The sequence below is a fragment of the Podarcis bocagei genome, assembly GCF_964188305.1.
Source record: "Podarcis bocagei genome assembly, chromosome: 10".
In the NCBI taxonomy this organism is placed as follows: domain Eukaryota; kingdom Metazoa; phylum Chordata; class Lepidosauria; order Squamata; family Lacertidae; genus Podarcis; species Podarcis bocagei.
In genome coordinates this window covers 61,204,327-61,222,060 of record NC_138135.1, presented here as the reverse complement: position 1 = coordinate 61,222,060, position 17,734 = coordinate 61,204,327, and the positions used below count along the sequence as shown (strand labels likewise).

The following is a 17,734-nucleotide window of genomic DNA, read 5'->3' as shown; positions in this document are numbered from 1 at the left end:
GGATTTTTAAAAATCCATTTATTTTTAATAGTATGCAAGGGAATACCTGTATACTCCCCACAACCATAGGTATGTATAGAAGACTAATGATGTCAGAGGTGGCACTTCCTTTTTGCCCTCGTAACCTCTATTCAGATTCCTAAAACTCAGAGTGCATCCCTTTATGAAGAATACACTGCTTTATTCAGCTTACCCACTAGGAAATTTTATGTTACCCTTTCACTCTCTTTCTCCTCTTTGGATAAAGGTTGGTATATCAACTGAAGAAACAATAATAACAAAGACATGACAAATCAGGACGACCTTTTAGAAGACATCTAAAGGCTCAAGAAAGTTTTCTAACGTTTTATTATGATGTTCTATAGTCTATACGTTGGACTATACAACGTATAGTGGCTTTACTATATGATTTATAATAAAACCATTTATTGGGCGGGTATAGGGCAGAATATAAATTGAATAAATGATTTGTTGGAAGCCGCCCAGAGTGGCTGGAGTTACCCAGTCAGATGGGTGGCATATAAATTAACTATTATTATTATTAATTATTATGGGGTTTTTCGGTTTTTCAATGCTATGAGATTTATTCATTTATTTGTAATATTGTTGCTGTTGTTGTGAGGTTTACTCATTTATTTACAATGTTGGTGTTGATGATACTCATTCATTTATTTAGAATATTGTTGTTGTGAGAGTTATTCATTTATTTACAATGTTGCCATTGATGATATCCATTCATTTATTTAGAATATTGTTGTTGTGAGAGTTATTCATTTATTTACAATGTTGCTGTTGATGATATTCATTCATTTATTTAGAATATTGTTATTGTTGTTGTGAGATTTATTCATTTATTTACAATGTTGTTGATTATGAGATTTATTCATTTATTTAGAATATTGTTATTGTGAGGTTTATTCATGTATTTACAATGTTGATGATGATGATATTTATTCATTTACTTAGAATGTTGTTGCGAGATTTATTCACTTATTTACAATGTTGTTGTTACTGTTATCATTATCATCCACAGTTTTCTCCCCATCCAGCAGAAGAACTTCCACCCATCCTCTTCCTCCCACCCTGGCCAACAACCCACGAGCGGCGGCCTCGCCTCTCCATCTCCCGGCCGCCGCCGCCTCTTTCCCCGGCGAGAGTCAGGCTCGACCAGCCCAGCCGGTATTTAAGCGGCGCAGGCCGCGGGCCGCGCCACTAACCGGGCCGCGCGGAACAGCGGCGAGAAGCAGCAGAGCAGCCGCCGCCACTCAGTCCCCTCCTCCTTCTCCTCAGGCCGGCGGGGAAGAAGGAACAGGAAAGGGAGGGCGAGGAGGAAGGACGGGCCTCTCTCCTCCGCCGCCGCTGCTTCCCTGGCCCGGCGGCCGAGTTCTTTCCCCTCACGCCGCCCGCTCTCTCGCCGCCTCGCCCCCCCTGCTGCCATGTTGGATCGCTCGGCCCGAGCCGGGGCGAAGCGGGGCGTTTGAGGGGGGAAGGAGTGAAGCGAGAGGCCGAGGAGGAAGGGCTCCGGCCTAGAGCTCGCCCAGCCCCCTCAGCGCCGTCTCCGGTCGCCGCCCCGATGCTGCCGCCGCCGCTGCCGCAGTAGCCAGCGGGGCGGAAGCGGCTGCCGCTGCTGGTCGAGAGCCGGGGGGACGCGGCCGCCGCCGCCACGAGAGCCCGGAGCCCCGAAGCAGAAGCGGCCGGCCGGCATCTCGGAGCGGCGCGATGAGCAACAACCAGCAGCCTCCGCCGCCGCGGCGGATCACCAATGTGGGCTCCATGCTGCTCACCCCGCAGGAGAACGAGAGCCTCTTCGGCTTCCTGGGCAAGAAATGTGTGGTGAGTGAGGAGAGGGCCGAGCCGGGCCTGGGGGAAAAAAGCAAAACCGAAGTGGCCCGTGTTTACCACCCCGGGCTGGGCGTGGGGGGATGTGTACAGGACGCGTGTGCGTGTGAACACGGCTTCAGGGAGGGCTTGGGGCTCCAGGACGCTTGGCCAGCAGAGCCCCCTTGACCTCTGAGGGCCTTGCTGTGGGGAAAATATGCCTGCGACTTGGGGGGGGGGGGGCTGCTGCATTTGGGTGGGAGCAAAGGGTTTAGAATGGGGGGTGGGCCCCATAGGCATAGCCAGGATTTATTTTACAGGGGGAAAGTAACCAGAATTTTATGTTTGGGGGGCAGATAGCCAGGTGTTGGGGGGCAGATACCAAGGGTTTGTATTGGAACAAGTAGTCAGGATTTAGGGGGGGCAGGTAGCCAGGGCTTGTTGGGGGAGAGCAGGTAGCCAGGGTTTATGGGGGGGCAGGTAGTCAGGATTTTGTTGGGATAAGTAGTCAGGACTGATGTTGGAACAAGTATTCGGGATTTATGTTTTGGGGGGAGGGCAAGTAGCCAAGGTTTATGTTGGAGGGAGTTGGACACCCACCTGTCATCGTCCTCTGACTCTAGCAGATTCGGAATGAAATGTCTCAATGATTAAATTACTTTCTTTTGAACCCAAGTGCTCAGAAAAATCTGTCCAAATCTTTCTACATTTTCTACTTTTAGCTAAGTGTTTCTGTTTGTTTACTTGAATGGGGGGGTGGCAGCTGCTGCTCTGGCCCCCCCATCTACTCCCATGGGGATGGCTGCCCCTTTCCTCTTTTGGTCAAGATCGGGGGGGGGGGGGGCAGATGCCTTGCTGGTCTTTCTGGGGTTGGGAGAACAGGAACGCCGCTTGCCAGGCCTTTCCCACATAACAGCTGCTTGCTTCCTTTTTTCTCAACCTGCCCTGCCCGGCTGTCGTAGTGGGAAATAAGTAAGGTGTGTGGGGTGGAGGTTTGTTCCTTTCCTTCCATTTGGGCGAGGCGTTCATCAGCATTTCCTCTTTTTGGTCCGGTGAGTGGGGGGAATGTGGGGCACAGGTGAGTACAGCCGCAAGCAACACTGTGCCAGGAAAAATAGTCGGTGCTTTCACTGCCCCGCCTCTCTGTGTTCCCTTCCAGGTGCCCCCTTAGTTGGGTTGCACTTTGGCACTGCTCTGTGCTTGCAGGAGGAAATAGATCTGGCAGGGGACTCCAGGGACATGTCTTTCACAGGTGTACAGTCACAGCACTTTGCTTGTTTTGCACAGGTGTGAGCTGCAATGATACTGCTCGGCTGCTGTTAGCTGGTTCCTACTGGTTACTTGCTCTCCCACTTCCTCTATGCTTCTCTCTTGACAGGTATATTTTGAAAAGGGCAGTCCCAGTAATGCTCTGCGGTATGAGTGTGTCAGTCATAGAGCTGTTGCAACGCTTCGTGGAAAAGTTCAGCAGGTTAGAGCAGGCCTGAATCGGTCTGCCTGGATTGTACCTGTAGGATTTCGTGAACTTTCAGGAAACAAGGTGGTATGATCTGGGCCAGGCAAAACCAGAATGTACTCTGTTTTGTTTCCCTTTAAACAATAGGCTGACATGGCAGATGCACCCATGTAAATACACTTCACTGAGGGATCTTTTAAAAAGACTGGAAATCCTTGGTAGATTTCTTTTTTTTAGTCCTAATTATTAGTATCCTGTAGGTATTTGCAAGCTTAAGAATTCTGACATTTGCTTTTATTGTTATTGGGCACCCAACATTGTTACTAATACTGTTCAAAGCCTTTGCACTGAAACTTTTTGCTCTTTTTCCAATTTCTTAGACAAAGTAAATCCCAAGAAATACAGTATCATCCTGTTTTTGGCTTGTATTTTATTCTGTGAACTGCCTTGAGATCTTACGATGAAGGGCAGCAATACATCACCACCACCATTATGTAATGTTTGGGCCCATGTCATTGTCTGAATTAATCTATTTTTCTGGGCCATTGTTTTATTTTCTAAAACGTAAATATAAATAGTAAATCTTCTTGTGAGCGAGCTACTAAAGACTTGTTCTGATTTAATTGAGTTGTAATGTAAGCTTACCAGGAGAGAAACAGCACAGATAAAAAAATTATAATAACTAGGTATATCACAGCAAGAAGTTAGGGCATTAGAACAGGGATTAACAACCCAGCACTGGATTGTAGAAAACCAACAAAAGTAAGACATGTTAGGCAGAGATAGAAGGTCCAGTAAAGATTGCAGTAATTTACTAGCATCTGTGGAAGGCTTGATTTATTTATTTTTTAGCTCTAGAATTACTTGGGTAGATGAGGCACACTACAGATCATTGCCTCCAGCTATGCCTCAGTGAAAACTGGCTTATATTATAGATCTATCTCAAATGTCAGTAGGAATCAGTGAATTCTGACCATACTCTTCCATTATTTCCCTTGCAGTAGGAAGTATTCAGAGTCTGAGGTTATTAGTTATTTACTGAGACCATTTAGACTAATGGTAGTAAATGCTACTACAAGGGGAGGGGACTACAGTTCCCATAATCTCCTCCTATTGGCCGTGCTTGGCTTGGGTTGATGGGAGCTGGAGTCTCAACATTACAGGTTCACCACAACGCCAGTAGTAAGTCACTTTAGGCACCCTTCTTCTGAACTACTGTAATTCTTCTTACTCTTCCCCTGAGCCCTGCCTAATTGTCCACTCCGCCATAGTGACTCTAATGACTTTTGCACACTGGTATTACATAAAGAGCTTCTGCACATAGGCAAAATATAATGCTAAAAGCAAAACGTAATGCCAAAAGAGTGTCAATACTGTCGAAAGGATGCTGGCAGTGGCATTATGCTATTCCCTGGGGATGCTGAGACTTGCCAGGGAGGGTATAAATTCCTCTAGGGTACGTTGAAGTACTATTTACCTTAACTGGGCTGAGTGGCTTAATGCCAGCTCCCTTGCCAGTTGGTGCAATGCAGGAGAGTGTGCCCCACCCTCAATGTTAATAGTGCCATTAGCAACCCTCCCCCCCTTTTTTTGCACAGTCACTACATTAGATTGAGGACTAGGCAGCTGAAACAATTGCTAAGATTGAGCAGGCATTTTTCTGACTTTCAAAGTTATAAAATTTGGAACTTTTGGTAAAAGCATGCAGTAATTGTTTCATTAGATTCTAGTGGTAAAAGGATACCTGCAAGGGCTGCAGTGTTTAGCAAACTTAAATCTTTACCTTGGAGTAAACTCCATTGAATCCAGTGGAGCTTACTTCTTAGTTAAGCATAGGGCTGTGCTTTTGATTGTCTAAAAACCATTGCACCGTCTTAAAAAAGTAGCCTGATTTAATCTGTCATATTTCTTAAAGTATCCATTTAATTTTTTTTTAAAAAATACAAGAAAATAGTGTAGGTGGCAGGCATATGTTAAAAGGATCCGCTCCTTCTCCCTTGGGAAGAAGAGCACAAGCTTCGTGTGCCAAGGGTTTCACATTCATTCCTGGCATCTCCAGGTAGATCTGATAAAGACTGTTTGAAATCCTGAAAATCACTGCCAGCCTTTCTAGACGGTAAAGGTAAAGGGACCCCTGACCGTTAAGTCCAGTTGCGGATGACTGGGGTTGTGGCGCTCATCTCCCTTTACAGGCTAAGGGAACCGGCGTTTGTCTGCAGACAGCTTCCAGGTCATATGGCCAGCATGACTTAAGCCGCTTCTGGTGAATCAGAGCAGCGCACAGAAACACCGCTAACCTTCACACCAGAGTGGTACCTATTTATCTACTTGCACTTTGACGTGCTAGGTTGGCAGGAGCTGGGACTGAACAACGAGAGCTCACCCTGTCGCGGAGATTTGAACCACTGACCTAATCAGCAAGCCCCAGTCTCTGTGGTTTAACCCACAGCACCACCCGCATCCCGGTAGTACTAGACAGTACTGAGCTAGATTAACTACTGAACTGAATTGGTTTAAGGCAGCTTCAATTGCACACAAATAAATGCCTCTTCTGAGAATGTGCATGAGTTATCAAAAAGCCCCAAAAGAAAATAAAAGCATGCTAAATAAAAAACCACCATGTTATTCATATAGTTTATAAACGATGGAAGTCTTAGTCAATTATGTGTCAACACTGCAGGAAGCCTGGGTAAAATGTGTTGCTAACTGCAGCGATTAAATATTTAGGCTACCTGAAGACTCCCCACAAACGTGTGAGCAATTTTAGAGCAAGTTAGCAGTTTGCTTTGAAAATTAGGTGGTATACCCTTATAGTATTATAGGAAGTTGAATGTGTGTCAGATTAGGAGAAAATAAATAAAATACTAGGTGCCAGTTCTTCGGTGCTGCAAACATATTTCAAACTCTAGGCATCTGGGGGGCACAGTATTTAGGACATCCTATTGATGAGGTTGCTAAAATTTTATTTGAAAGTGATTATATTGCAGACTTCCCCAGAGTGGCTGGGGAAACCCAGCCAGATGGGCGGGGTATAAATAATAAAATTATTATTATTGTAATAAATAAATGAATAATAAAATTATTGTTTATATGTTGATGAGAATCTTACAATTCTGAAATGACAGAGTGAATTTTCTCTTCACTTTTCCAAGTGCAAACTGTAATGCATATGTAACACTAAGTGTACATGCTTGGTGTGCAAGGAAGTCCCAGGCTGGATCTCTGGTTAAAAGGATCAGGGAGAAGGAATGGAAATGCCCTTTTTTGTGAATCCCTGGAGCTGCTACTCTTCAGGGTAGGCAGTATTAGTCTAGATCAGTGTTCCCCAACCTTGGGCCTCCAGCTGTTTTTGGACTACAACTCCCATCATCCCTCGCTAGCAAGACCAGTGGTCAAGGATGATGGGAATTGTAGTCCCAAAACAGCTGGAGGCCCAAGGTTGGGGAACACTGGTCTAGATCAGACAGTATTAGTCTAGTTTAGATCAGGTGTGGGGAACCTTTGGCCCTCCAGATGTTGAACAACTCCCATTAGCCCCAGCAAGCTAGGCCAATGGTCAGGGATGGGAGCTGTAATTTCCATGTGGAGGGCCAAAGACTGCCCATACCTGGTCTAGATGGACAAATAGTCTGGCAGCATCCTATGTTCCAAACGAGGAATATCACACAGAAATTGCCACTCCATCTTCTGCTTATGTAAGAAATATATATGGAGAAAAAAGACATTAGCCTGTTACTGCAGAAAGGCAGATTAATTCTCAAGCTCAATACTGCAATCTCTGAACACCTTTCACCATCGGTTCCTGCACCAGCTTCAGTCAGATGTCACTATTCCAATTTTGGTTTCATTTTTGTTAACTTGGGGCTCCTCCCATGCTGCTGCTCACATGAAAGCATGCTGCAGATATATTTACAACCATGCAATCAATTGTATGATTGTCTTGGTTTTATGAAAGCAAAAGCTAGTATCTTAGGTGGCTCACATTCCATTCTTTTCTTTTTTAAAATTTCATTTATTGCTAGCCCAGCACATTGCTATAACCTATGCCATTTTTGTTTCGTAACTGAAACAGTTAAATGAGGCCCTGGTTCAGTATGTCCACTTCAGCAGTTGAAAGACATCAGAAGGCTTTAGAAAAATAATATTGATTAGCTCACACTGCAGGCTGAGTGAAATACATGTCTGCAGAATATGCATGCAATATGCTAGTTTGTCTAAATGATCTTCAAAGAAACAGTGTCATACTATATAATACCTTCATTTGTCTAATATTGACAGATCTATCTGTGGCCTCCCCTGAGTTGCCTTAATGGGCCCTAGTTTCCAGGGGTAGCCAAGATTCATGACTTGCAACATTGTTTTGTAATTTTTTTGCATCTGTACTTGTTCCTTTTCCAGATGCTTAACTCTTGACACTTTCACTTTGTTCCTCGTCCTCCCCCTTACTTCTGGCATCCAGCTATGCTGCGGAAATACAATACAATCAATGATAACAGGATTCTGCTGTTACTGTTCTGTTGACTGGATTGTACTATGGAAAGTTGGTGTTTAAGACACACTTTCAGATAATACAAAAGTAGTAGGCATTGTTCATTCTTAGACGAGGAGGCTGCAGTTAAATTTTTGCCATTCTTTCCCAGTTTGTATTGGACACTCATTGGGGAAGGAAAAAGTGGGATTTGCATTGTCTTCAGTCATGGGATTTTTTTAAACAGTAGCAGCACACAGACCTGAGCACCAGGAAAGGTAGTGTGAGTTCTTGCCGTAACAGTTGAGCTATACAAGTACGTGTGTGGAATCCCCATTTTCTGTGAGAGGAAGGTGCTTGAAGCAGGGTTCATGTGGGATTCCTGCATTTTATTAAGTGTGTGCGAAAGTAGCAACAACTGTTATGTTTCATCTAGACTTTTATACGAGCAGCCTTGTGGAATTAAGGGCAGTACTTTCAGAAAACAGCACGAACATCATGTGGCCTTGGTGTTAAATAAGCCATTCCAGTAGGATTTTTAAAATACCTTTATGTTCTGGCTTTATGTATAAATTCGTGGTGGTTGTAGCTTAGCAAGGGGCTTCTATTATGTACTCCCTTTCAGTGTTCTCTAGCGTGTGGGTTTGCATTGCTTTCAGCATGCTTGCCATTTGCCGCCTCCTTCCCCTTCCATACTGTGAATAAAAGAGTGATGAGATGATTTTGTGCTGTTAAAAGATTGAACAGGTTGTCTCGTTTTTTGCAAGCCTAGAGAGAGGGCATGCAACTGCTTTTATTGCCGATCTTCATTTGTTAAAAAAGAGTTATAATTTGAAACGTTTTTACCCTGCTCTTTAGCTGAAAAGGCCAGCTTACAGAGATCTTTGGTGAGACTGATATAATCAGTCCAAGGACTTAAGATACCAGGAGGGCTGGAAAACTCTTTATTTTGCTGTGTATTGCTTTGGCCCATGATAGGATTGCATTTTGAAATTGTTTGCAATTGCTATTAGTCCTCTGCATATTTTGTATGAGGCTTCCTGGCAAAGGGCACTTGTGAACAACAAAGCTGGGGTATAGTTACCCTAGCACCCTGAAGGATTGGCCTGCAGGACAGCATTGTCTTGAGTATGGACAGTACAGGATTGTATGTAAAGCAGCTTCAAAACTTCATTGGGCTAATAATGCAACAATATTTTTTTAAAAAAGAAAACAACAAAAAAGAAATACCCTTTGTAAAACATGATTTATTTAGAAAAGAAGTAAAGGTAACTGTCTGTGCTAGGTTTGGAATACCTGTCTGTTGATCAGTTAAACAATTGTGTTTGTCACAACTGGAAGCCACAATCTATTTCTCTCCTCCCTCCCTTCCTCCCCCTGCCCCCAGCAGTTGCCTACAATCCTGCCAGTATGGTTTTCTTCTCCCAAAGGTGAGAAAGTTAAAAGCTTTAAAGATGAATACTGGAAGTTGGGTGTAAGGTTCTGGAATAACTGCAACGGGTCAAAGACTCCTCTGTCCTGTGTCTGTGGTCCTGATTGTCTACCAGTTTGATCATGGCCTGGCAATTCTGTAAAGCTGAGTGCCTTTATGTAAGTGGCAGCCCTAGCCTCTGTTTGACTTAAAAGCAAAGCCGGGAATAAAGCTTGTAATAAACCAGACATAGAATGGACTTCTTGTTTATAGTACTGCTTGTTTTTACTTTTACAAAGTTTTGCTGCTGCATTTTTCTTCGAGTTCTTAAAATAAGAAACTACTGTAGTCACTGTCTTGTATATAGTTTGCTGCATTGATTTGCCTAAAATTGCAAAGTTAAAAATAACTGATTACAGTTATTTAGAGTAACTTTATTGCATCACAATAAAGTGGATTTTTCTGTAAGCAAAGATGATGCATCTCAAGGTCTATCCCACCTTTTCTTGTTTTGTTTTTTGGTTAAATCTATTGTCCTTTTGTGTGTTCTGCTACAGCATTTGTAGCAGCCAGGTGCAGCTTGATGTAAATCATGAGCAATCTGAGGAGGAGGGGATCTTGTAGAACTCCAGCAGTTCTAAATTCACTTACCAGCAGGGATCCACAAGTTTTGCGTATTCTTAATAGTGAAGACAAAAGTTTCTGGATTCCATGACCTTGCCCCCTTCCTTTACTACAGACCTATTAATTTCTACTTGGAAGTGAATAATAATATGTAGCTGTGCTGTCCTTGTAGGGCCTCAGCTATTCAGCAGAGCCTTACTTGTGCCCACCCTCTCTAGCTGGGGAAGGGTAGCAAGGACTGTTTGGGGCAACATAGTGCTCTGAGTACCTTGACTGCCACAGCCTGGTTCCATCCATTCACTTTGGAGCTAGATAGAGATTAGGCTTTTGGGGGCAGTAGACAGCAAACACATGCGTTGAAACACCTACTGTCACCCACTGCCCAGATAACCAGCTCCAGCAGAGATGGGTGTGACTCTTCCCCCTAGTTGCATTGAGTTTTAGAACCATCCACAACTCAACACTGACTGTGGGGGTTGTGCTTGTCACTGCCGATAGATGTAGCGACTAGAACCATACCGTATTTTGAATATGGTGTGGCATGATTTGATTAAAGGAATTACAATACTGACAGCTCTATTTTCAATCCCTTTCCTACTAATCCTTGACATGGCATTCACCGCTTTCCGCAGCCGCCACATATGAAGTCTGCACTTACATTGCATTATCTGCCACAACCCCAAGATCCTTTCTGTCAAGTCAGCACCACCTGAGAGCCCATCAACTTATGTGTGTGTTAGAATTTATTTTAGCCTGAAAGGTTGCACCACTTAATGCATGCTTACATTGAACCACTTTTGAGCATTTATCCATTTTGGAGAGATCCGTTGGGAGCTTTTTGCTTTTACCAATCAATACAATAGGCAGTCCTCCATGGGCTAAATGCCAGAGGTAGTTGGGGGCAGAGGTAAAAGTGTGTGGAACTATAGATGTGGCCTTTAAACTTGTACTGTGGGCTGTGTCTCAGCTATGCAAAAGTAGTTGTCCCCCCCCCCCCCAATACTTACACACATCTCTCCATTCTCCTATCCAGGCAAGCAAGAAGCATTATCACAGTTCAGGAAACTCTTCCATTCATTTAAAAGCGCTTGAGGATAGAAAATGTGGAGCAGGGCTGTTGAGAGGCATGACCTGGAAAGAGTCCCAAGGGGCAGATAGAGAGGCCTGATGAACCGGAAGAACCTCAGCTTGAGGTTGATGAACCGGAAGAACCTCAGCTTGAGGTTCTTCTACGTGCTGGTGTATTATTGTGTTTCAGTATGTAAGGAATGGGGAGTACATTTTAAATATTTCTGAAAACTTGGAGCATAGCTCATGAAAAATATCAATTTGGGAGAGTCTCAAAATATTCTTAATCTAAGTTTTGGTCCATTCATTGAGCCAAATCAATTTGAAATTGCTTGCTGATGTTTTCAAGGTCAGAAAGATGTATTGCTGCAGAAACGGAGGATCTGCAATGCCTGTTCTGTGGTTAAAATTGCAAGGGCCAGAATCATTCTGTAGTATTGTGGCTTTGGGTGAAATACCACAAATTAACTTCCTTTTTCTTTGCAGCTTGGCAATAGCCTGTACTCATAGTGTGTGTGAGACTTTGCCACTTTGAGTGATTACTTCTGCTTTATCTACAAGGGAACTTCCTTGGGCTTTAAGAGGAAGAGGGTTGTGGTCTGCAGGAATTGGTTTGCTGGTTTCTGTAACCTCAGCCACAACCTCTTCCTGAGGGGTGCGGGGAGGTGAAAAACTTATCAGAGTTGCCATTCCTTCCTCCCCACTTGGACATCGCATCCAAGACCCAGCATGGGGGTAGCGGGGAATCTAGAGAAGAAGTTATTCAAATAGTGGTGTATTCTAGTTCACTTTAAAATTCAGTAGGATCACGTTTTTGTTTTGCGCACAACGAGGTTTTATGACAAAAGGCTTCTCCAGCTGTGCTAGCTAAAATCATCTAACTGGAAATGTTGATGAGCCTGTATACATGTAGATAATGTGCAATGCCAGCTGTCCATATGATTTTGTATTTCTTTAACACCAGTTCTGTTGAACAGGTCTCTCTAAGACCTAGATAAAATTGGTCAAATGATGACTAATATTTTTAATTGTTAGGAAATGTAAGATGCTATTTTTTAATTGCTATGAAATGCCATACCCCGAAGCCCTGTCAAACTAGTGGTAGTTGTAACTCCAAGTGAAGATCAGTCACAAGACCATTCTCCCACTACAAAAAATATGATAAATTTATTTTTGAATCGCTATAAACTTCATAAACCACTTTGAAGAAAGTTGGGACTTTATATAAAATTAGCCATACTAAGACTTGTATATCTTCATAAAGGTGTTAATTTGCTTAGTCTTTAATTCTTAAGGCTGAAAAGGCTTTTGATTGGGTAGAGAAATTATACTACACACATAAAAGACTTTTATTTATCAGTCACTGCTGAATATTTCCAGTCCGTGATCAAATATAATGTAATGATATGCAACATATACACATATACATATTAATTTTTTTAAAGTACTACAAACAAATGTCCTGAGTCACTACTTGTTTTTGCTGTCTTTATTGAACCGCTAGCTTTTTATTATATAACACCTAAACGATATAGCAAAGAGCATTGGCATTGATTATTTGATTCTATCAAATGCAGGGTAAGCTATAAAATCAGAGGTAGCCAATGCCTCCAGATACTGGAACTGCAACTGTCAGCAGCCCCATGCAGGTATGGGCAGGGGTGGTGGGATTATAATCCAACAACATATGGAAGACATCATGTTGCGTACCTCTGGTTTAGGTGGTCCTAATTGGTAGACACTGTGGAGTTAGCATATTTTCAGACTTGTGCCTTTCAAAGTCAGTTAGGTCTTTCTAATACAGTATAAACAGAATCAGGTAGTTTTTGTCCAAAAACAGTATTTTATGGCTTGACTGCCTTTCTTTAAGGTACTGAAATATTTCCAACACAACACAGCACCTCGCTGATGCAAAGGTAGGAGTGCCCCTGTTTCCTGCAGGTTTTCCTTTAGTTATAGCCCCTAGCAACACAGCTTACACAATTCTGGCTTCCTGATCCACAGTGAGTGGCTTTTCATGAAGTTCTGCAACAGTGAGGAGGAGACAGAATAACCCTGTTACATGAAGAGAGCTTTCGTTTGCACTTGTTTAGATTTAAATCAATAAATCTTGCTAGTTTACCAGGTGGCAACTGCTTTTCTATTAAAACAATGGTCAAAAGGATTCAAGAACTATCTCGTTCAAGTTAACTAGATTCTAACCCAAAGTACAAGAATGATGGGAAGGGGATTGGCAGATGGGCCACCTCTACATCCTTATGTTTGGGGTCACTTCTTCTGTGGCCACAGGTGGGGTGTGCATTGCTCCCCTGGCAGTTGTGCACTTCATCCACTGCCCCACAAATGCTCGCCCCATCCCAGAGGTCACCTGTGGGCAAGTCCACCCCTCTGTGACATGGGCCTGAGCAGGGTGAGCTCTATCTGTCTCTGCCTAGAGCCCTGTCTAAAGGCATCTCAAGGGCATTCCTCTGTGAAACAACTCCCAGGAATGCTTGTGGGTGGAATTGCAGGTATTGTTCCACTGCTTATGTAAGGAATTGGCCTCACAGCGGTAGCAGCCTTGGGTGGGAGGGAAGGGTTCCTTAAGTGGTAAGTGTGGCTACACTCCAATGAATGTAGGATAGTTAATGTGAGCTTCTGAGAAATGTCTTTTTAGAATGGTAATCCCCTCACCCCCAATTTTATCTCTGTACTAGACATTATTTTCTTCTGTTTAATTTTAAGCTGTTAGGTTAGTGTATCTGTATTGTTTTATACAACATTGTGTGGATAGGTGTTTTTTTTGGTATTAATAGCATTGCAATTATTTCTTGTCTCTATTTTTATTTTTATTTTAACCGTTACACTTGTTCATTTGATGTGCTTCGGACTGCTTCGGCCACAATTTTGCAGAAAAGTGACGTACAAATTATGCCGGCTGCTTTGAAGTGCTGCATTAGAATCCATCTCTTAGAGTAGATCATTCAAAGGACCATGAATCTTTCAATATTAGGAAAGGATTGTCATTTAAGCAATGTTAGCAATAACCAACTTTGTATTAGGTAGTTGGAATTTGCAAGATACCTGTTCTTAAAGGCTGCCTTGGATTCATGTTGGCTGCTCGAGCCCTTGAGAGAGGGAAAGCCTGTTCTGAATAAATCTCAAATTCTGCCAGTCGTGTCTAGACTTCAATGAACCTTGAAAGGAGAGAGTACAAATAGCATATGCTATCCAGTCTTGCAGAACCAGAGTTGCAATGAAGTCTGCAAACTGCAGTGTAGGTAAATGTTTGATATTTGCAGAAGGGTTATAAAAGTCCAGTTATCTGGTCATCCCCGGCACCTGAGAAATTAGTCCCTGGTGCTGGGAGCAGGTTTTTTCCACCCTTCAGCCCTATTGTTTGTGGGACCGGCTGCCACCATCCACTTCCACAGCTTCGTTTCCCTAGTTACTAATCGTAACTAAGCAACCACTTGGTGGTGGAAGGGCTCTCAAGTCCAAGGTTATAATCTCCAGGTAGGGTGGAGCCCTGACTTTAAGCCAGAGCTTTCAAAACTTTTTATGTTGGTGACACACTTTTTAGGCATGCATCGTTTCGTGACACAGTAATTCAGTTTTACTAGCAAACCAGAGGTTAAAGTAACCCCTCTCCAGCCCCAGGAGGCATGCGGGGACCATTTGTGTGACACACCTACACACTGCAGCTGACACACTAACCTGTCGCAACACAGTTTGAAAAGCTCTGCTCTGTGGGGAGAGAGAAGGAAGAAAGAAAAGAACAATTAGGATGCTAGCAAAGCATTTCCCCTTACTGTTGCTCTCAGGTGTGTCCCCTTGTTCTTCGTTGGCTTTCAAATGTTGAAGATATTTTTGTGCCCCTGATAACGAATATATATATTTTTAAACCCCACAAAGATAGATTTATTGTCTTAAGGGCTTGTAGCTCTTTGTCATGGTGTAGTCTGATCTTTCATTTTTATTGCTGTTATGTTGTTCCGTACAGAACTTTGTAAAATTTTATTTTCAGTAGTTTCCTGGTACCTTGCACGGTGTACAGATAAAAGTAGTTCAACATGCAACTGGTCAAGATAAGAAAAAGTTTAGGGGAAAAGGGTTCCAGAAGCTCATAAGAAAAGTCACTTCTGTACTGTATTATTTAACTTAACTTATATCCCTATAGCCAGCAAATGAGAAGCTAGATATTATCGCATTTGCTGTTTTTTACTTCCTTTGAGCCTGTGATGATTATAAAACTAATGCAGCTTCCAGTTTTAAATGCATTGCTGAATAATGGAGTCTGAACCATTGTTCCCAAGTTCTTTTTTACTCTTCCACAAAATACTTGGTTCACCGTCCTAAGGACTATGGAGGAACTTGATAACTTGCTGTCTAAACAAGAATTTCTTTTGTTGAATATTCTTGTTCAGTGTTGGACTATTCATCGTTGAATGAATTAAATCCTGTGTGTGCTAAGTTTCCGTGAAACCTTGCTACCCAGTAGTAGCAATCCAAGTGGGATTTTATAGTGCCTTTGAACAAAGGTTGGCACTCTACTATTGTCAGGACTGTATCTGTTTAAAATAACACTCAGGCAAAAGCAGCATCCTTACTGTATTTTTTATAGGTGATGTTTGGTTAGATTTCCAGCAGTGCTAACCAGAACAAGCACCATTTTTTATGAAGCTCTACACAGCTTCATAAACAATTACATGTTTGTACATATGAAGGTCGCATGATGATGATGAGCTCTCAAGTCTTAACAAAACTTTTCTTCTTTTTTAGACAATGTCTTCTGCAATTGTTCAGATTTACGCAGCAGATCGCAATGCTATGTGGTCGAAGAAGTGCTGCGGCGTAGCTTGCCTTGTAAAAGACAATCCACAAAGGTCTTATTTTATCAGAATATATGATATTAAGGTGAGATTCTCCTCCTTTTGCCATCTTTAAAATATGCTTGTGTTTGTCTTAATTTGTCAAAATGTGTTGAATAGCATGCCTCTGATTTATGTATTAACGAATTGTTAAACTGTAGAAACAGAAATGAATGTGTGATATGTTTCAGCTCTGTGGCGCATGTTGATCACACTTAAAAAGTAGGAACACATGGGTCTAAAGAAATAAATGTACTTGGGAGGAGAACCATGTGGAAAGCCAGAGCTTTGCTTCCTGATCTTGCTGCAGAAGTTCTCGTAGCTCAATTAGCAAGCTGTTGAGCTGTAGCCTGACAGTTTGGCAACAAGAACTGCTGAATAAAAGGTCAATCTGAAAATTAATATTTTAATGTAATATTTTAAGCATATATCTAAATCCACGATATATAAATGATGGCAAAGTGCAGGTAGCCAAGAAGCAATGCAACTTGATGGCTTTGTCCTCAGCATAGTGTTGGCTCTTTGCTTTTCAAGAAGATGGCATGGAGTCCTCTCCTAAGAATAGTCAACTGAGAGGAAGCAGGAAGTTTGCCAGCATGCAGAAGTCATATAAGTATGTGTCTGCAGTCACTTTTCTCAGTGTCTTTTTTCCCCCTTCCATTTTTCTTTAGGATGGAAAACAGTTGTGGGAACAAGAATTGTATAATAATTTTGTATATAATAGTCCTAGACCATATTTTCATACCTTTGCTGGAGACGTAAGTATTTTGCTGTATTTTGCATAGTTATCTCTATAACAACATTAAAAGGAATAAAATAGTCCTGTCAGTTTGTGCTGCCAGGTATATGTACACCTGCAGTCTCTCTTTTATTCTCTAAATCAAGTAATATAAAGAACTGTGCAGCTTTCCTGATAATTTGTATTAAGAAGTTAATGTCAAAAGAATTCATTATTTTTTACAGATTTGTTTTCCTTCATCTTATAACCATATGAGTAAAATTCAGGGGAACAGATAGGCACAGCTTATACATATTGAAGTCAGTAGCAGTTGTCAGCAACAAACTGAAATCCCTTTGGTACATCTAGTGTTTATTATTATTTATTACATTTGTTAGTTGCTCAGTACCTAATTTCTCAAAGCAATCTAAGATTTAAAAAAAAAACTAATTTAAGATTGCAAAAAACCTGCATGTCTTAATATAGTTTCTTAGAAAAGTTATGTTCATAAGAAAATAATTGTTTTTCAGGCATGTCAGGTGGGTCTTAATTTTGCTAATGAAGAAGAAGCTAAAAAATTCCAGAAGACAGTGACGGACTTAATTGGACGACGGCAACGGAAATCTGGTAGATATATAGTTTTTGCTTTGTGTAGAACTTAGAAGAAAACATTCTTAACGCAGAAACTGACCTTAGTTTCTAGCTTCTCTGAATTCAAGAAATAGGTTAGAGATTGAAGGGGAGGCATGCACACATAGTTGTTACCAATAAATATGTATAAACTGGACCTTTGTACAGTCTACAGTTAATGCTAGCAGGATGTCATAAAATAGAATTTGGGAACCTGTGGTTGTTGGTTTCCAGCTCCCATGAGTCCCACCCAACGTAGTCAGTGATCAGAGTTGTAGACCATTAACTAGAGGATCACAGGTTCCTGTTACACAATAAGATTCAGCAGTGCCTAGTCTTTTACAATACAGCAGTGCTTCTCAAATTTGGTTCCCTAGCTGCTGTTGGACTTCAACTCCCATCATCCTTGGTCACTGGTCCTGCTAGCTAGGGATGATGGGAGTTGTAGGCCATCAACAGCTGGGGACCCAAATTTGAGAAACAGTATTGAAATCCCCAATACTATTTCTTCTTCTGATAGTGAACTTGAGTGGTGGGTGCCAATGGAAATGGAGCCAAAACAGGACAACTGGGAAATAAGAGGGGGAGTATCACCATAGTTGGGGGAATCCCAAGGATTGCTGAATTACAAATATTCTAAGGGAGAGGAAAACATGGGGAAAACCCCTTAAAAAAACAAAACAAAAAACAA

The 17,734-nt window shown here is 42.1% G+C and overlaps 1 protein-coding gene across 2 annotated transcripts in view; it reads left to right on the top strand.

Moving 5' to 3' along the window:
- The first annotated feature begins 1,101 nt into the window (after positions 1-1,101).
- The window catches only part of WASL (WASP like actin nucleation promoting factor), a 34,274-nt gene continuing 17,641 nt past the window's right edge, over positions 1,102-17,734 (top strand). Inside the window, exons 1-4 of one of the 2 annotated variants that reach the window (XM_081211692.1) lie at positions 1,102-1,833; positions 15,607-15,741; positions 16,367-16,453; positions 16,944-17,040. In XM_081211692.1, the coding sequence (XP_081067818.1) occupies positions 1,720-1,833; positions 15,607-15,741; positions 16,367-16,453; positions 16,944-17,040 (433 nt within the window). In that variant the 5' untranslated portion in view covers positions 1,102-1,719. The remainder of the gene's footprint in view (positions 1,834-15,606; positions 15,742-16,366; positions 16,454-16,943; positions 17,041-17,734) is intronic. The other variant, XM_081211693.1, reaches the window with a different exon arrangement.